This window comes from Panthera uncia, chromosome E3 (genome assembly GCF_023721935.1).
Source record: "Panthera uncia isolate 11264 chromosome E3, Puncia_PCG_1.0, whole genome shotgun sequence".
Taxonomy (NCBI): Eukaryota; Metazoa; Chordata; class Mammalia; order Carnivora; family Felidae; genus Panthera; species Panthera uncia.
In genome coordinates, this window is record NC_064815.1 from 17,023,060 (window position 1) to 17,043,014 (window position 19,955).

Sequence of the window (19,955 nt, forward strand, 5' to 3'; positions counted from 1 at the left end):
TTAGTTGGGAGGAGCAACTCTTGATCTCGGGGTCATTGAGTTCGAGGTGTAGAGATTACTTAAATAAGATTAAGTGACTGACTCTCGGTTTGGGCTCAGGTCATGATCTCATGATTCATGGGATTGAGCCCCATGTAGGGCTCTGTGCTGACAGAACAGAGCCTGCTTTAGATTCTTTCTCTCAAAATGAATAAATAAACTTAAAAAATAGTGAAACAAAAAAACGGTCCCCTCTCTTACCCCTATACCGTGGGCCAGGAAGGTGAGTAGCCATTGCCTCCCTACCCCACCCCATTCCCTTTCATTTCCCTCAGGTTCTCCAAAGAAGTCCCAGCCTCCAGACCCTGCCATCCAATCTGCCACCAGGCTCTATCAGAGAAGAGGGTGGCTCCTACCCTTCTTCCTCCAGCCTGACCAGCAGGGCCCTCATTATCATCACGCTTTTAGCTATCATAACCTAATGCCTAGTTGGGAGGAAGGTCTGAGTAACTGGCCTTAAGAAGAATGTGAGGAACATAATGATAGAACTTGGGACAGCTGGTGTGTACATCTTCCTTTTCCCCCTGGAAACAGCCATTTAGTCCCTGAGCCAATTCTTTTAGCCTTTAAGGGGTGGGTACAGGGCGAAGACCTGGTCAGGAGTACCCCAGGCCTCTGGCTACAGACTGAGCCAATGAAGTCACTTTAGGACTTTGCTGGCATTCTTGCTGTTGAGATTGCTATGAAGATACAGGCTTGGAGCTGCCAGGAGCCTGGTGTGAAGTGAACCTTTTGAAATCTTTAAAGTCAAAACAAAGGGAAGCAGAAGTCAGGGGATGGATGACCTCCTTTAAAGTTGTGGATCCAGTCCTACCCGAAGTCATTAAAATCACTGAAATTTTTAGTTACACATCCCAATAAATTTTCTTTTTAAATACAAATGACACTATCACCTCCCATGAACAGTCCTTAATACACACTTTAGACAGAAAGGGTGAGTCCCGGGGTCTGTTAGAATAACCAACAGTTTATTAAAAGCTTGCTGTGGGGCTCTGTGCCAACCCCATAGCTGGGAGGGGTTCCCACGACTGCCCCCAGGTCTGGAAGCAGCCCCTTCCAAGGTCCTTCCCTTGTTCCCCTGCCCCAGCTCTGATCTCAATAAAAAAAAAAAAAAAAAAAGAAAAGAAAAAGAAAAAAGATAAAGGACAAAACGGCACAGGACGTCAGACAGCAACGGGGGAATGGAGAGACCAGGCATCCTGACCCCAAGACAACATCCTGATCCTTTCCTAGGAAGGCCTTTTCCTTCTGTTCTCCCCACCCAGACCTGCTCTGCCACACCTCAGGTCTGGGGGGCCTGGCATCCCCAGTCCATGGCCCCATTACAGGGGGTAGTATAGTTCTCTGAATATAATATATCTAGACCCACCCTTCCCCTCCCCCAGGGGACCAGATGAATATTTGACACGCACATCTCCCTCCTTTCCCAAGGCTGTGATGGAGAGAGACCCTGGCACCATGGTGGGGAGGCAAGGGCTCCTGGTCAGCCTTGAGGCACCGAGGCCCAAGCTGGCCCTGGGCCACTGGCCAGCCCAAGAAGCTCATGAGATGAGGAGGTCTAAGGGGAGCTGGAGCCAACATCCTGTCCCCCACCTGTGGGTGGACCTCAAGCTTACAGCCCTCCAGGAACCGGCTCCACCCACCCCTGGCCCTGCCCCTGCCCCATTCATCTGCTCATCCACCCTGCACTTCAGGAATAGAAGTGGGAGGAACCATTGAGGATGTGGGAAGCGACACTGGTGCTACGGCTCAGAGGCCCAGGCACCGCAGCGGCAGGTGGGCCCACGTTGTCGGTGCCACTGCCCCCTGAGGCTGCCCGCCGCAGGGGCTGAGGGCTGTTTCTTAGCAGCAGCAGGGCTCCACCACGAGGTGTCCCACTCTGTGTGGGGGGCCCCAGCCAGTTTGGGGGACCCGGAGGAGCCAGCAGAGAGGGCTGACGCCAGGCTGGGGGGGGGCATGCCCGGTGGAGGAGGGCCATGGCTCCAGTGTGCCCCTGATCGGGGAACAGGACGGGAGGGCCAGGCAGGGGCAGGAGGTGGAGCAGGATAGCCCTGTGCAGCAGCCTCGGCTGGGATGCCCCCCAGAGCCATACTGGAGAAGCCCAGCCTCATGCTCTCAGCATCGAAAGCCTCGATCTCACGGGCCTGCCGCTCGAGCAAACTCCGGATTCGCTCGGAGCGCCCTGTCTGCAAGGCCAGCAGCTCCTCTTCCACCTGGGACACCCAGAAAAGAGGTTAGCGCATCCGGGGGCAGGAGGTGGGGAGCCTGCCCTCCCCAGCGCCTCTTGGTGCCGGAGCCCCCTTACCCGCTGCTCCAGCAGCGCCCGCCTCAGAGCCACCCTCTGCTCCAGCTCCCGCAGCTCCCGCTCATGCTGGCTCTCGGTGCGGATCTTGATCTTGCTCTGGTAGGCGTTTAGCAGCTCCAGCTCCTGCTGCAGCTGCTGCCGAAGGGCCTGGAACTCTGCCTCCTGGGTCTCATCAAGCCGTAGCTGGCAAACAGGGAGAACTAATTTTAGGGGCCTCCTCCCCCACCCCCGCAATCCTCCCCTGCCCCAGGTAGGCCTGGGCCCTAAGGTTTCAAGAAGCAGCCAGTCTCAACATCTATCAAAATGAAAGGTCGCCATACCCTGTGACACAGCAATTACACTTCCAGGAATTTATCCCCCAGGTATACTTGCACATGTGCTCGAAGGTGTTCACTGAAGCGTTGTGATAGCAAAATACTGGAAACAACCTAAATGTCCACCAATAAGGGATGGGTTAAATAAATTATGGTACGTCCATACCATGGAAAATTCTACACTGTTTAAAAAATGAGATAGGTGTACTGACATGGAAAAATGTCCAAGAAATACTAGGTGGAAAAAGAAGAGAGCAGTATGTACAACACAATCCTACTTTTGTTTATAATTTTGTGTAATCTTTCAAATATGCATAGGGAAAAAACCTAAAATACAATTATTAATAGTTAACTGAGATTGGGTCAGAGAATGGGACTGGGTGAGAGAATGGCAATGAATAGGGGCACTGTCACTTTTTACGCTATGGATATTTTTTAATTGGCCCATTCCAGTGTTGTTGTGTGATCACTTTTAGAACAGCAATCTTCAAAATCCTCAGAAGTCTGGGTAAATCGGCCCAAGGGCCACGATCATTTTGATTTGCTCCCTGTTCACACATTAAACTAACTCAGGCCCAGGAAACAATTATAGCCACTCTTTCCTTGATGGTTCTTGGTAGAGTAGTCAGGCTGGCTTTGTCAAGACCTTAAGAAAATACTCAAGAGAGATAAAAAACCATTGTGGAGAATACTAACAGCGGGAGAGTATCCAAGTTTCCCCCAAGAACAAAAGCCCCATCTTTCCCCGCACTCCCCCACTTCCAACTTCCCATAACCAAGGCGGGAGTACAAAGGCCAGCCTCCACCACGCTCCCTCCCTGGACCCCAGGCCTCACCGCCTGCGAGCTGAGCATCTCTGAGATGGACTGGTCATACTGCTCGGCTAGAATCGCCAGCTTGCGGGTCTGTTCTTCCTTGAGCCGCTTAAGGAGGCTCTTGTGCTGAGCTTTGGGTGTGGTCTCCAGCAAGTGTGCCCGCAGGGCCTTGTACTGCCGAGTCTGGATCTTACACGTCTCCTGGAACTGCTTCTTGATCTGCAGCTCCTTAGACTATGCAGTGGACGGACCAAGGGGAGATGGGGGCAAGGGAGAGGAGGAGGAGGAAGAGGAGGAGGAACCAGGGGAGAAGGGGAGAAGAGAGAGAGGAGGAGAGGAGACAGAAGCAGAGACAGGGAGAGGGAGAGAAACAGAAAACATGTTAGACAGAGGGGGCGGGGGGAGCTGTATACAGACAGACATGGAGAGATGGGATTGTGCCGAAGAGAGATCAGGAAGGTTCTCAATGGGCAAGAGATACAAGTAAACAAGAGCATGTTCCAAGAGCATGTTCAGGGTTGGGTAGAAAACACAAGAAACAGCAGGAGAATTCGTGGACAGAGAATGGAGAATCTTTAGGGTACGGAGTACACACAAGAAGCTCTGACCATGCAAAGACAGAGGAAATACAACCCAGAGACAGAAACCAAGTGAGCAGATACAGAACGTGCACAAGAGTGAGAAAACCAAGTCACATAACACACCCATGGAAGAGAGCGACACAGCTAAGGAAAGACAGAGAAAGCCCCAGGTTCAACACCTTAGGGTGGGAGGGAGGGAAGGAGGATAAGCTCCGAGCTGAGAAATGGATAAGATGGGGTGGCCCCATCTAGGGCCACGTAAGGGAAAGGGGCAAAGGAGGTGGCCAGAAAGGGCCTGACAGGTTCAATGGGCCAGCAGCTGCTACCCTGACCAGATCTCCACGTCCCAGCCCAGCCCCTTATACACTCAGCTCCCATTCCAAGCCCACAACCAATCCCATTTCCATGCCCCCACTCTCTGCCTGGCCCCCCAAACTCACCACCCCCTACTGTGGTTTGCAGTCCCTTCCCCAAGCCCTCTAGGGTAAAGCCTAATTAATGTCAGGGGAGATATTCAGTTCCCAGAAGGGAACCACATAGGGAAGGGGCTGGGACAAAAGGCAGGTGATAAGGACAAAAGGCCCCGGAACCTAAGGACACTTTCTGGAAAAGAACCCACCAACAGGGGAGCTGTGGGGCCAAGAAGTTCTGTGGAAGTTCAACAGGGGCCCAGATCTCTGAGCTGGTGGTGGTCATGGTGCAACGAAGCTATGAAGGCAGAGAGGATGAGGCTGAGGAGTGAAAGGGGTTAAGATAACGTAGATGGGGGTGAAGAGGTCATGGAACTGGGGGCCAAGGGTCCAGACTGGGGGCATACCGGGGAGGCTAGGCGGCAGGACAAAGCAGACAGAGGCAGCCTGGGCCAAAGGTACAGTTCCGCTCAGATATTTTATTTGTGTTTGTCTTTTTCTTTTTTTGGTGGGGGAAAGGGGACAGGTTGGAAGGGAGACAGAAAAACAAAATCAAAGAGAGAAAAAAAAAAAACATGACTTCCCACCCACCGCCACCCCTGGCCCCAGGCCTGAGTTGATGAGGGTGAGGATGAGCACACACACAGCGGGAGAACAGCAATAACTTAGGGTGGGGAGGAGTGTCAGGAGAACACAAAGTGTAACTTCCGGACTCCTGGTGGAGGAGGCTGCCTGTCTAGAGGTCCAGAGGACTGGGCTGAGGTGGGGAAGTGTACTAAGGAGGGAGGGGTGAAAGGGAGGAGAGGACTGGAACTGGAGAAACCTCACTGAGTAGTGGGAAATAAAGTGCTCGATGCTCTAAGATTCGGGCAGGGGAAGAGCTAGTCGGTTACCTCCAAGGAGGCAGGGCCCGGGACTGGCGGGGTCGGGATCGCCGCCCAATTAGAGTCCCGGGCGCTGATTGGCGAGAGGCAGAGGGCACTAGCCGGCGCTGGCTACGGGGCAGCAGCCGGGGGATACGGCTGGGCCTCTCACCTCGGAGCAGGCCCCAGCTGGCCAGTGTGTGGATAGCCCAAGGGGGCAAGTGGGAGGCTAAACCCTGGCTGGCCCGTGCCAGGCGCCAGTTCCAGCCCTTGCACAGGGTCCAAAACCTCGCCAACAGGGCTAGCGGGTGTCGGGTAGTGCGGGGATTACCCCGCCGGGGCCCAGGAACGGGCAGACGGCTGCGGAAGCCATCCTTGTTGGTCTTGGGGTAGAGTGCAAATAGGCCTCGGTCCCCCACAGCTCCACAGCCCTGTAGGGCACAGAAGGCCACAGGCGACAGGCGCAGCAGAGCCCGCAGCCAGAGTCGAGAGATGCCCCGGCGCATCCGGGGGCCCTGCTCCCGCACCCATTTGCCCCCAGCTGCCAGAGCTGCCAGAGGTAGAGCCAGGCCTGGCCAGGCTAGGAGCCAGGCAGCCCCAAGGCCCAGAGGGACACCCATAAGGCCACGGCGCCAGCTCAAACCCAGGACAGCCCCCAGTGCAGTGCCCTGGGCCAGGAGGAGGAACAGACTGGGGGGCAGGTGCAGAGCTGTACAAAGAAGTAGGTAGGAGGCCCCCAGGCCCACCAGCCCGACCTCAAGGGCCAGGAGCGCTGCCTGCAGGCCTCCCCCACCCTGGGCTGCCAGCAGTGGGAGCAGCAGCAGAAGTAGCAGGGGCAGGAGGCCAGAGGAGGATCCCACTGCAAAGGAGAGGCCAGCCAGGAGGCCATGGGACAGGAGTCCAGGGAGCTGGCTAATAGGGCCATGCCTCAGACGTGTTGGAGGGGGTTCAGGGGGGATGTCTGGTGAGGGACAGCCATCTCCAGGATCCCTCGGGGTCCTAATTGGCGCCCCCTCTTCCTCTTCCTCATCTTCCTCGGGGACTGGGGTCAGCGCTGGGCCCGGGATCCAGCCAAGCTCAAATTCCTCATCCAGGAGGCTCCCGTCCTGCTTCTCCCATAACCTCCATTCCCCAGCTGCCTCCTGGCCCACAATGCTCCTCTCTTGGGGCGCCAGGGATGGGACCCTAAGCTCTTCTATCTCCTCCTCAGGCAGACCCCAACCTTCCTCATCAATCAAACTATGTTTTTGTGGGTTGGGACTAGGGGTTCCTGATTCTTCCCCCAATATCCTCTGTTCCTCTGGCTCCAGGGTAGCCCCTTCCTTTCCCAGAATCCTTCTCTCTGGAACTGCTTCCTCCTCCTCCTCCTCTCCCAGAATTCTTTGGTTCAGGACTGCCTCCTGGCCAGATGAGCAGGGCTGCTCTTCTCTAGGGGTGCCTGTGCTGGGTGGTCCCAGAGCCCCAGGAATGGGGAGCGGGAGGCCCGGGGGACGCTGGCCTGCACGTACTTTGAGGCTCTTGGGCTGCTGGCGAACCTGGGCTGCATGCTTCTGCCGCAACTCTTGCTCACGCCGCTTGTTGTACTCCAGCTGGTTGCCCAGCTCTGTCTGGTGCTGCAGGCGGGTGAGTTCGGCCCGTGTGCGCTGGACGGCCTGGAGCTGCCGTAGCTCCAGCTCTCGCGTGGCCTCATGCTGCCGCAGCAGCAACGCACACTCCAAGTCCTTCTGGGTCTGCTTCTTGTTCAAATCCTGAGGCAGAAGGGAGGCAGGGCCCAGAGCTCAGTCAGGAAGCCTTGTTGGTGTCAAGAGAGCCCCAGAACTCCCTGGCAGAGGGAGCTGAGCATGGGGAGCTGAGGGGTGTAAAGGAGCCAAGCTGCTGACTGGCCTGGGAATGGAAGCCCAGGGAGCTCTAGCAGCGTCTGACAGGCACGAGGAAACAAGGGGTGTGGAAGAGAAGCCAAACCACAGCACGAAAGAGGGTAGAGGGAAAAACAGGTGCCTGTGCTGTGGGGAGGGGGATGGAAGGTGGGGTGGCCTACCTCCCGCAGCAGGTCCTGGTCCAGGCTGTGACGGGCCAGCAGCATCTTGCGCTTATACTGGCGACACTGAAGCTCAAAGTACTGACGCTGTCGCCGCAGCAGCCCCGCCTCCTCCTCTGCCTGGCACTGCTGGAGTTGCTCCTTCTGCCGCAGAAGCCACTCGGCCTTCTCCCGCTTGGGTGTGCTGGGGTTCTCCTGGAGCTCCTGGGCAAGGCCATGGGGAGGGCAGGGAGTCAGGGCACCTCACCCACCACAGGCCCTGTCTGTTGCTGCAGCCCCATCTCACCTCCTTTAGCTGCTCCTTCCGAAGTTTGTAGGTTCGCTTCTGTGCCTCCAGCAGGGCCGCTAGCTCCTTCTTCTGCTGCCCAAGGATGTGCTGCTGGAACTTTCGCTCCTCGGCCTGGGCAGCTCGTGCCTCCTTCTCACCAATGGCCTGGTGCCGCCGGGACAGTTTTTCTGCCTCAGCCCCAAAGCCAGCCCGCTGTGCCTCAAGCTCCCGCTGTAGCCGTGCGCTATGCTCCTCACGTTCACCCCTCAGCCGTGACTCCAAGGCCAGCAGCTGTTTCTGGTGCTGTCGTCGCATCCGCTTATAGCCACTCAGCTGCTCCCGCAGGGCTGAGTCCTGCTCATGCTCCTGGATCTGACGGCTGACCTGGGGCAGGACAGAGGATGAGAAGAGGGGCTCAGTCCTGGCCTCATCTCATTACTCACACGGTTTTCATGCTCTATTGGTGAACACGGATTTGAGACTCATGGGTTCGGTTCTCATTTGGTGCCTTCATCACACGTAGCCCCTCTGAGTCTCCCACCTCCACTGGATGATGGAGATACAGTCTATTTCACACGCTGATATCACTGAATGAGTCGATAAAAGGTGCCGCGCGCAGGGCCCGATGCAAAAGTGGCAACAATTCAGGTTAGTTCAAAGTCAAACATATCTGGGCCCAACCCCCAGCTTGGTCACTTATTAACCAGGTAACCTCAAGCAAGTTAATGACACTAGCCTCAGTTCCCTTATCTGCTAAATGGGACAATACCACCTCCTTATAGAAAGCTGTGGAGATTACGCCTGATACATGCATAATAGCGTCTAGAACACTCTGAACTAACAAACACTGTTTTTCTTCCCCTTCAGCAAACACTGAGGACTCATTACAGCCCAGGTATGCAGCTGGGATCTGGGCCCTGAGATGTTGGGAGTATCAAGAACACTGGGCCTGGATGTTCACATCTGAGGTTTGGAGCTCAGGTCCCATTGTCAAGTGGGCACAACTCCAACTAGTCCAGGTGGCCAAGTCCCTGGAAATCAGGGACCGGAAATCAGGTCCAGGAAACCCTGGACCTCTCTACACAGTACAACAAAGCACTAAGGATCTGAAGAGCTGTCCCATAAGAATATACTAGACCAATCACTGGCCCATAACGGAATTAATGTTGGTGCTCGCAACTAAGCAAGAATGAAATCTAAAGGTTTACTCAAAGTATGGATGGAAGACTGTGTTTTATGAAGTCTACCCATCTTTTCCTGTGAACTGAGAAAAACATTACTATGACTTGATCTTAGGAGAACCAGTCTTGCTTAATTTGAGAATATGAAAACCACCAAAGGTGTTTCGGCAAGTGCCTTGGACAAGCAGAATGTCTGAGTCACCACTGCCTCATCTCTCAACTGGGATCATACCCTCTCTCTCCAGAGGAGCTGGAAGGATGAAATACTCAGGCATGTGTGTGAGCCTGAGAGCCAATCATGGTAGGAGGCAGACACTGGCCACTATTCCTGCCCTCCAGGAGCATAAAATCCAGCACACCTATCGTAATGTCATTTAGGAGCACCACAGCACAGGGATGTGATGCACCTGGCTGGTCAAGGGCCTGGGAAGGCACCCCAGGACATGCTACTTAAGCCTAGCCATGAAAATGGAGGAAGAGTTTATCAAACTAGGAATACCCACATCGGGCAATGTGACCAAAACAGTCCGTTGGGAGAAGAGAATGGAGAGGGTCAAGGAGAGGAGAAAGTGAAAGACGGCAACAAAAAGAGCGGAATCTGAACTTAATCCAGTGCCAGAGGGGAAAAACAAATCATCTCTGGACTTAAGAGTTTGGGGCATCCAGGCTGAGGGAGGATGGCTACACTTACCAGGGAGGCAGTACGGATGGTGGCAAAGTGATCCCTGTTGCGGCAGTAGGCCCGGCGGCGGGCAGAAGAGGTGGTAGAGGTGGGAGCTGGGGCTGCGGGTGGCTGGAGAGGACCTGGGGTCATCTCCGGCTGGTAGGGGTCATCATACAAGTTGTCAGAACCCTAGAGGAAGGGAAGGTGAAAGGGATGCCCAAGGTTCAGAGGCCACTGGGCCCAAAAGGAGATCCCTGGAGACCCAGTCTGACTTAGAGGAGGAGCAATCACACTTGGGAGGGAGAGCTGGGGCTCGGCCTTGTCACCATCAGGCCTCCTGAGGGTGAGCTGCATACCGGCAGTCGGTGGATGATGGAACTATGGGAGGTAACTGTATGCTCCCCTTCTTGCATCATGGCCATCTCTCGGGCTTCAGGGCCTTCCTCTTCCTCCTCTTCCTCTTCCTCCTCCTCCTCTTCCTCCTCGTTGTCCGAGGCATCAGCTAGGCTATTGACTGAACTGCTCTGGCTGGAGGCGCTGATGGACATGCTTGGCACTGAGTGGCTACTCTCTAGACTGGTCAGCGTCCCAGCCCGGTGCATGTAGGGCTCGGCCTCCTGTGGACAGGGCGCAGGCTGTTGGGCAGGGAAGGGGAAGGATAAGGGGTATGTATATGGAGATAGCACAGGGAGACAGAGGGCAGGAGGAGGGAGAGGGAAGGTGAGCCAAGCAGCTGCTAGGAGGCAAGCAAAACACAGTGGGGAAAAAAGGGTGGCAGGGTAAGCTGGGTCACCTCCTCTTCCTCTGGGGCTTCAGCACCAGGGCCATTGGGTGCTTCTTGGAACAGTATCTTCTTCATCTTTCGGTACTGCAAATTGTCCAGCTCCCGCACGGCATCCTTGGTCCTCTGGATCAGGTCCATGATGACTGTGGGTGGCCGCTCCCGGAGCACAAAGCGGTGCTGAGGGGAGAGAACACTGAGGCCTGCTGCAGAGCACCTACCCCCACCCCAAATATCCCATGGGCCCTGACACTCCCTCTGGCCTGAGGAACTTCCCTGGGGCCCATGCCCACCAGGAGCTGATGCTGGCCTTGTGCTAGGTAAGCCCTGCCCCCACATTTTCACCACCCAATCACCCCTCCCCAGACAGGCTCCTGTTCCTCCAAGCACAGCTGACAGACAAGAACAGTCAGGAGATCTGGATTCTAGTCCAGGTCCTCTATCAACATGCTGTGTGCCCCTGGACATGTCATGAGGCCTCTCTGGATTTCATAAGGTATCCCACAATTATAAAACAAGTAGGTCAAACTAGACTGTCTACATCAGTTCCCAACTAGGGCTCCTTAGGCCCCATGGATCTGTGAAGGGAATGGGGGCCCCTCTACTTTTGATATCTCAAAACACACCTAAGGGAAATCATACATTTACCCATGACAAGGCTACCCAGGCTTTTGGCTTGAATTACATCAGATCAGTGTGGTAACCCTGGTTATCGCACGCAGACCAGAAGCTCTGGCTGGCAATTATATACGTCTTTGATTAATAAAAGATGGGAAAACAAATTATTACTTAATAAATAAAGACAGTCTGGTAGACAAAATCTTGCAAAACACAGAGTCCATTGGGCACTGGGAATGCGGGTGGGAATTCATACATGAAGTTCTTGGTGGAGGAAGAGCTGGGAATCACTAATTTCACTGAAGGGTTTTGTGGTTCTAACAGGCAATGGTTCTAGGAGAATGCTAGGCCAGTGAGCCCTTACCTTCAGAAGAACCTCTGAGGTTGGTCTGTCTTGAGGGATTTTCTGAAGACAGGAGTCAACAAAATTCCGGAAGTACTCAGACCTAGAAGTCATGGGAGGATGAGGAAGGCGGGGGGAGGCCATGAGCCAGGTAGCCTTACCCTATGGCCTAACCCCTGGGCCCAGGAATCCCAGTCCTCACCAGTGTCCTGACTGGAGCACGGGGGACTCGTTCTGTGCAATGTGGTATAAGGCACTCATCGCATTCATGTTAAACAGCGGTGGTTTCCGTTCCGCTACAGAGAAAGGTCAACAGGGAGAAGGTGAGAGGTGGCAGATGGGCAGAGGAGTGGAATGGAAATCAGAGGATTTGGGTTCAATCCCCAGCTCCCTGACTTCCTTGCTGTATGGCCCTGAGCAATTCTCATCATCTCAATTAATTTCCTCCATAAAATGTAACACCTATCCTCTCCCCTGTACACAGTGGAATAGAGATCAAAGACAGAAAGAAGCAGTTATCAGCCCAACTAACATTCTATTAGGTGCCAAGTAAGAGCAAAAACTTGCTAAGTGTTAAGGGAAAGATAAGGAAAAACAAGAGACAGGCTCTGTCCTCAAGGAACCTCTAGCCTAACAGGAAAGATTAAGTAAAACTCAACAAGTACTATCAAGTTACAAGAGGGAGACAGAAAAATGGTTGGGAAGCTGGGAGTGCATGTGGGTTCTCAAGCTGGTAGGTGTGCAGGGGATTAAGGGCAGGTCTTTTGGAAAAAGGGATATTGGAGCTGGGCCTTAGATTAGCAGTTGCAAGCCAGGAGCTCCTCGAGGCCCAGACAAATGTTTTGTTATGTTTTTGGCCCAAATAGCGATTTTTAAATTACATTCCAACCGAGCAATTTAGTAATAATAATCTAAATGTCCGGTTTCTTCTAAAAACTTAGATGTGGTGAAAAGGAGCCGACACTTCCTCATAACGATGGGCTAGAGCAAAGCAATAGCAGTCTCCAGTTTGCCGTAATCTTTTTCACATTACTTCTTTGATACGCACTATCTGCTTATAACCAGGACTGGTGGTTTCTTTTCAATAACAGAGAAATATTTCTCGGCGTCCACATCTCTACCAAAAAGTAGGAATAAAATGGACAGCTCTATATTTTTCTTCTACCTGGCTTGTTCCAATGTATTTGCATCACCTGCCCAGCTGTGGTCTCGAGTGACAAATGCACATATGTGGACATGGAGGGAAAGGGCGTGTCCAAATCTCGGACTTCGGGCAGAAGACAAAATACAAACCAAGTTAAGAAAAGTGGAAAAGTTCATGGCACACTCAGGGTGTGGAGCTTACAAAGGTGAGAGTCAACTTTCAGAAAGCGGGGCTTTTAGCTTGGTGGAAGGAAGCACAGGGATGGCATAGGTCTTGAAGGGAATGGGGAGCACTGATGGCTCTGAGGAGGGGGGTGAAGCAACAGCACCCGGCTAGGGCGGCTCTCTCTGACATAAGAGAGACTGGAGGAAAGAAGAGACTGGCGGTAGGAAAGATCATGGCAGGAAGTTGTTGATAAGAGAGACTAACAGCATCTCTTTTCTTGGGCAACTGTCTGTGCCGGGCACTGTGTTGGAGGCTTTACAAACATTACCTCACTAATAGTTAATTTCAGTAGCGTAGGCTGGCAGAGACGAGAACCCAGACAGGCTTCAAGGCCTCATGAACTCACGTAAGCCTTACTCTCTGGCCTTATCATTCACTGCTCTTTACATGGCATTACCTGCAATATTTCAAACAACTGAAGCCAGTCTCAGCTCCGCATGCCTGCTCTTACCTATCTGGAATGCTCTTCCCTATAGTCTTTCAAACAGCTATTATCTACTTTATGGTTCTGCTTAGATATCTGCTGTAAGATATTCCTTAGCCCCTGAAATAGATCAAGTCTCTCGTTTTATGGTTGTACTGCTCTTGTAACCTCCATTCAGCTTCTGTCCCAGTAAGAGAAAACACATCTGTTTCCCCAACTGGAATGTAAGTTCCACAAGGCCAAGAACCTCATTCACTGCTATACCCCCAAAACCTGCTAGCATAGCGTGGTACATAGCTAGCACTCAAAAAAAAAAAAAAAAAAAAAAGTAAAACTAGAGTAGTGGACAGGAAAAGAATGCTCTGATATCCTTAGGTCTAAGAACTGGCAGGATTTGACAGCTGCCTGACTTGGGGGTCAAGGGTACAGTCAAAATGGACAGGAGCTTGGAGGCCTGAGGATGAAATGGTATGGGGATGGAAAGAGACAGAGAAAGAGAAAGCAGTGGAGAGAAAAGAGGATGAAGAAACAGAGGATGTCGTCCTTACCCAGCTCGATGCAGGTTATCCCCAAGGACCAGACATCCACTTTGCCATCGTACTGCCCCTCATCCATTGCGAGGATCACCTCTGGAGCCATCCTGGGAGAATGGTCAGGAGAAAGAGGCTTATCACCTGCCCAGACTCTGCCAACTATTGCTCCCAACATCCTAGGGGCTCCCTCCACTCACCACCATCCCACTCACCAGTATGGGGTGCCCACAAAGGAGTTGGCGGGTGCCATGATAGATGCAGAGCCGAAGTCCCCTAGCTTCACCAAGCCTGGCTCTGATAGCAAGATGTTTCCAGCCTTCACATCCCTGCCGGAGATGAAGCACAAGGATGAGGCATACACCTCAGGAAGGCTGGGCAAGGGGCTTTAGCACCAGGTTTCCAAGAAGGCGCAGCCCAGCTGAATAAGTGGTGTAGAGCGCACCCCCTCCCAGCCATTGTCAATGTTCCTTGTACCTATGGATCATGTTGTGGGAGTGCAGGTAAGCCAGGCCCTGAAGGGCCCCATGGGTCACAGCTGCAATCTCCACCTCCTGAAGGGGCTTCTTGTGCACTGGGGAGTGAGGGAAAAACATCAAACTGAGGGAGCCCAAGGGTGGGGCTGGAACAAGCTCCCCTGATCCCTTTCCCTACAGCTTCTTTGCTCTTCTCACTTCTCCCACTTGTTGGCCAAAGAGCCACTTACCTTCTAGAAGGTCAGAAGCTGAGCCCAGGCAATACTCCATCACCAGCTAAGAAAGGGTGAAGGGTCAGAGATAAGCACATCTGGTCACCCCTGGCCCACCTCTCTTGGGCAGAGATCCAAACAGAGAGCTTCTCTGCCTATCCTTCACTCAGGCATTACCTCCAGGGTGAAGACAAAGAGGAAGGACAACTGAGAAAACGTGGTGGTGGTGGTGGGAGAGTTCCTAGTCAGGGCCTCCCCTAGGAAGGGGAGACAAGATACCACAACTCCCATCTGAATCCTTTCAAAGCCCCATTATATCTCCATTTCCTCCAGCCCATATGCCCCTTTCCAACTACTAACAGTTTATGACTCTCTTCAAACCAGCCTCTCTTTCTGGAGACACTGTTGTCCATGGGTTTGCCTGAGGACTAAAGAGGTTGGGAGAGACTTCCTCCCTTCCAAGGTCCCCATAATGGCACCTGGAACAGGGCCCACCTAAGAGACTGGACCAGGACAAGGATGGGGGGCAAAGATCAGGCCAGATTCAGTGGGCTAGCTCACCCAAGCCGTGTGCTCCCTCAGGTAACAGCCCCGGTACTGAATGGTATTGGGGTGCCGGAGCTTCTGCAGGAACCGCACCTCCTTGATGATGTCCTGCCACTTCTGAGAGGAGGTCAGGGGAGAAGAGGTTTACTCAGCCCGCACATTGAGCCTGGGGTCCCCTGCTCTGTCCCTCACCATTCTTGTCAAACCTGACCCACCTCATTTGACTGCTTCCCACTATAGGACATCTTCTTGATGGCCACCACCTCACTATTCCGGACATCTCGGGCCTAGAAGACCAGACCAGAAGCTGGTGAAAGCCCTTGGTGAGAACTGGGCAGCGGGAAGATTTTTTGGCCCAAAAGGAGAGGGCGGGAAAGGCTGGTGTGGTACGGCAGCGCAGAAGGAGGCTTGGAGGTCCACAGGGGGAAGAATGCAGTGCCCATCCCTACCCCATTCTCCTAAGCCCCAACTTACAAAGTACACGGCTCCAAAGCTGCCATGGCCAATTTCCCGGAGATCAGAGAAGAGCTTTTCAGGGTCATCCTTGAAGAAGAGCTCAGCCACATCAGGGTCCTTCAGGCTCCCGGCCCGGCCCCCAGCTGGCATGATGGCCCCTGGGGGCCCTGAGAGTGGGGCCTGACCTGGAGAATGAAGAGGGGACCCTTACAGCGAAGATGAGACACTCAGAGAGAGGCAGGGACCCCTCAAATTTCTGCCTTCTCCTCCCCTAGTTCCCTGATGAGGGGGAGGCACTGCTGAGGAAGGGCAAGGGGGAGATTAGGAACAACATCAAAGCTCCAAAAAAATTAAGTTGCCCTAGCAACCAGAGCACGGGGGCCGGGTCCCTGGAGTCCCTAAAACTGCTAGGAAGACTGAGAGCTAAGCATCCTCACCACCCCCCCTCAGCCCTCAGTAAGATCCATTTCCCTACAACCCCCCTACTTCTCCCCTCAAGAATAAAAGATCCCACCTCCTAGCCAGAACCCCAGATTCCCAAGTGTCCTGTCCCACAAGTCCCATACCCCAAATATTTCCAGGCACCTTCCTGTTCCCCTTGGCGTCGAGGCCCCCTCCTCCCTCAACCTCTCACACCCTGGAAGAGAGCAGGAAACGGCCAGGCCGGAGGTAGTGGAAATCCGGCCATTGTTAGAAGTGGGTATTGGCCCAGAAGGGCCAGAAGACTTGCTCTCAAAAAGGGCTAGGGACATTGTGGCAGGGAGGATGGGAAGGACAGGGACAGAAATGGTGGCTGGCTTTGGGGACCTCTCTGTGACCTGGGCTGTCTTACTTGACCAGTCCAATTGCATATGCATCACACACAGGTACAGGACATTTGTGGTGTACAAATAACATTTATTGAGCATGTACAGTAAGCACCTTACATGCATCTCTCTCATTCAACCCTTGCCACAACCTTGTGAGGTATTACTATCGGGGTACCCTTATCTTGCAATGAGGAAACAGGCTCAGAAAGGTTAAGTGACGTCCAAAGCTGGTCCTCTACCACTGTTTTTAAAACAGTGCTATGAAACAAGCAGGGCAGGATAGTGATCACCATTTCACAGATGAGGTGACTGAGGCATAGAAAGGAAGGAGGACTTCTTCAAGGTCAGAGAAGAGGACCTTCTCTCCAGTCAGGCCTGTGTGCTTATTACTCTCTTAGCCCCCTCCTGCAGGAAGCCTCCCTTGACCACTCCAGCCTTTGGGGAGAGCTCCTAGAGCACCCAGCCCAACACCCAGAGAAAGAGCCTGCAGTACCAGGTAGCCAAGGACCCCGCCCCTTTTCCCCAGGGAATGCCAGGCCAAGCTCCCGGCTAAGCACTTGTTGGAATTTAGGCACAAAAGAGCCTTCAGCAGAGCTGGACTCCCAGGGCAGAGTTCTAGCTCCTTTAAAGCACCTAACAATTTAGCATGTAATTATATTCTGTCGGGCATTGTTTCCTGTTGTGTTGTTAATTTTGTCTCAGCCCAACTGGAAGCTGGAGGGCAAGAAGTAAGCCTGACTCTCCGGTGGGCCCCCAGGGTGCAGAGGGCTCAGAATAGCCTAGGAGATTGATTGATTGCCCTCAGCCAAGCCCTCAGCAGCTCCCAAGCTGCTCAGAATCGGCCCCCTTCTCCATTCTCCTGCCAGCAACCCTGCCAAGCACCCCTCACCCCCACCACACACCCACACACAAAGGCAGGTGCTCACAACTTGCCAAAGGAATCTTCTTGACCTCTTTACCAGCACCCAGCCCAGAAAGCCAACCCAGGACCATAGGCCACATGTAAGGATGCCAACAAAATATCACACGGGGCCTCTACCTCAAATAATGAACATTTGAGCAATTACCAAGGTCTGTGCTAAATCACAGCCACCTTCTCAAAGGGACAATGTTATCACCATTCTGCAGATGGGGAAACACAAGTCTGTCTGTCCCTAAACTACACTAACAGTACATCTCATCGGCAACATACAGCAACAGGGTTTTGAGTAAGTTCCTTATGCTTGGTCTTCTCTTCAGTAAAACGGATTACAGCACAGGGCTGTTGTGAGATTTTTAATGAGATCTCATCCTTAAGAACACTATGCAGACACTCAGCATATGGATTTTTCCTTCCCTGCCTCCAGGGTCACCACAAAAAGGACTTAAGACTTTGGGGATCATCCTATCCCAGCAGCTTGGCTTTAACTGTGAAGAGACACCACTATGGCTATCATTTGTCAAAAGACAGAACCCTCTCAGGAACCCAGACCAAAGACTGGAATCAGGGTAGAGATGAAGGTCACAGTAGGGAGAAAAATCCATGAGACAGAAGACAGGAGCCAGAGCTTCCCATCAGGGAAAGCTTCTGAGTACAGTCCTCCTAAAAAGGAAGCTCTTCTCCCCACCCCACCCCCCATTCTTCTATCTCACCCCAACTCATTCCCCTTTGGACCCCTGGCCAAGAAGAGATGGCAAGAGACAGGTATGGAGCAGGGGCAAAACTTCATCAAGAACCTGGGTTCAAATCCTGATTCTGCTACTGTGTGACCTTGAGCAACCTCTCTGAGCCTCAATATTCTCAACTGTAAAATGGGAAGATGGCAATAAAAGAGGCCCCCACAGGGTGAATGGGGGGGGTGTCACATGAGAGAACAGATATAAAACACTTGTAAATGACAGACCACTTGACAAATGTATCACCATCAGCAGGAGGTTCGAAGGTAACAATACAGGTGGGGGAAAATATTGCCAGGCATCCCCAAACACAAATGCACACACACACTTCCTTCAAAGGACAAGAAATCCAACCAGATCATGCCTAAAAAAAAAAGCTAAGTGGACGCATCATAGAGATCAGAGGCAAGGGAATCAACACCCCAGAGCAATCAGGAGAAAGAGATATAATGGAGAACAGGTAGCTGTGAGGGACAAAGTGAACATGGGAGAAGAGCAAAAGAGTGCAAACCCATCTAATTAGCTCAAGCACCTTAGGGCGTGACCCCCATGACATCAAAGACCCTGTCACCTGAGGTCCCCCATGAAACAGACATTATGAAGGAAGAGGAACAAGGTGGCAGCAGAAGGCACGGCTAGCCAGAGGCTGACCACTGGCCCACTGGGCTTCATCCTGAGGAGAGGGCCTACCCAGGCCCAGTTCCTCAAAAAGGAGCACGCTTTCTTCTCAATGCTAGACACAGGGACCCGCGCCCCTGCACCCCGTCTCACCTGGTAGGGGTCACTATGGTGCCCCAGCGCTTCCGCCTCCTCCTGGGGTCCTCCAGCGGCTCTGCCAAGCAGGGAGAGGGGCAAGGAGACCTTTCCCCTTGCCACCTCTTCCTCGGCTTTCGCCCTTCCTGAGGGGCGGGCCCGGGAAGCCTCCCCTGGAGGGGAGGGGGTGACAACCTGATCTGACCTCGCGGTCCAGTCCTCCTCCTCCGCGAGGGCGACAGTTGCTGAATCCCGGATTTCTGATTGTGGGGTCTGAACCCCAGATATTTGAACGAAGGGAGGCTGAATTTGATACCTGAACGCGTGGGGAATGAACCCCGGATACTGGTGCACGCAGGGACCTGAACCCGATATTTGAAATCCTATGAAACGGAGCCCCAGGTTTAGAGAGGTTAGGACCCGAGTCCGGGATATGTGGGATCTGAGGGGCTGATACCCGGATATTTGAGAAGCGAGGAGTCAAGCCCGGAAATTCACGACGGAAGGGCCCGAGCCCCAGGTCTTCGGCCACCGACAGGGGGCCCACCCCGAGGACGTCCGGCCGCACGGCCCCTCTCACGCCGGGGTCCGAGGGTGACAGCCCTCACTCCCGCCCCGGTCTCCTCCCTTTCCCCCTTCCGCTCCTGAGGGCAGCTGAAAGATTGTAGCTAAGGGTGGTCCCCGCGCCTTCTCTCCCTCTCCTCTTCTCAGCCTCAGCCTCTCTCCGCACCACAGCCCCGGTCTCGTCCCGGTCTCCCTCTCTCTCTTCCTCCCAATTCCAAGATGGAGACCGGGCGGGAGCGCGCAGGCGCGGTAGGGACGCCGGGCCAAAGGGGGCGGAGCCCTAAGTGAAGAGCCCCGCCCCTCTATCCTTACTGCCGTGGCCAGGGAGATGTGCAGCCACCAAGCCGGAGTGCGCGCGCGCTCCGCCACGCGGACCCTGGGATGGAAGGAGGCGGGGAGAAGGGCTAGGCTTGGAGGGGGAGGAGCTCAGCGCGCAGTCCGACAACTGGCGGTGGAGAGGGCTTCGGCGCATGCGTTCGCTCCGCCTCAGCGCAGAGCCCGAGCTTGTTGCTAGGGGAAGCTTTGAGGGGGCGCGAGTAGAAGCAAAGAAGAAGCCGTGATCTGCGCCTGCGTGTAGGGTAGCTGTTGGGAGGGGCAAGGGAGGGAGGCTTGCTGGGCTCGGAAAAGGCGGGAAAATGGACTGCTCTGGTTAGTAACCATACAGCCAGGACGTGGGGTCCTAAGTTCGAGGAATCTGCTAGGAAAACTCAGTCTGTCAAATCCCTTCGGGAAGCAGGCATCTCACAATTGCATGACCTGCCCAAGGTCACAAAGCCTTTATGTCAGAGCATTTCCATGACCACACCCACCTAATTCTATCAACTAGTGGGAACTATCAACCTTATTTCATACAAGAAAGCAAGACATAAAGTGGCAGAGCTGCGATCAAAAGGTGTTTTCCAAAGGCAAAAGGAGGATAGAGATGCAGTAATCCACGCCC

The 19,955-nt window shown here is 53.6% G+C and overlaps 1 protein-coding gene across 1 annotated transcript; it reads right to left on the reverse strand.

Moving 5' to 3' along the window:
* Positions 1 to 273: 273 nt before the first annotated feature.
* On the reverse strand, positions 274 to 19,361 carry TAOK2 (TAO kinase 2). The gene is given in 20 exon segments (XM_049638570.1): positions 274 to 1,993; positions 1,995 to 2,252; positions 2,345 to 2,527; positions 3,495 to 3,707; positions 6,836 to 7,075; positions 7,366 to 7,569; positions 7,652 to 8,017; positions 9,506 to 9,667; positions 9,835 to 10,095; positions 10,272 to 10,439; positions 11,242 to 11,323; positions 11,423 to 11,516; positions 13,562 to 13,653; positions 13,759 to 13,872; positions 14,021 to 14,117; positions 14,250 to 14,295; positions 14,793 to 14,894; positions 14,993 to 15,064; positions 15,252 to 15,418; positions 18,470 to 19,361. Coding segments are annotated over 19 exon segments (3,150 nt in total). The 5' UTR covers positions 15,384 to 15,418; positions 18,470 to 19,361; the 3' UTR covers positions 274 to 1,729.
* Positions 19,362 to 19,955: the final 594 nt, after the last annotated feature.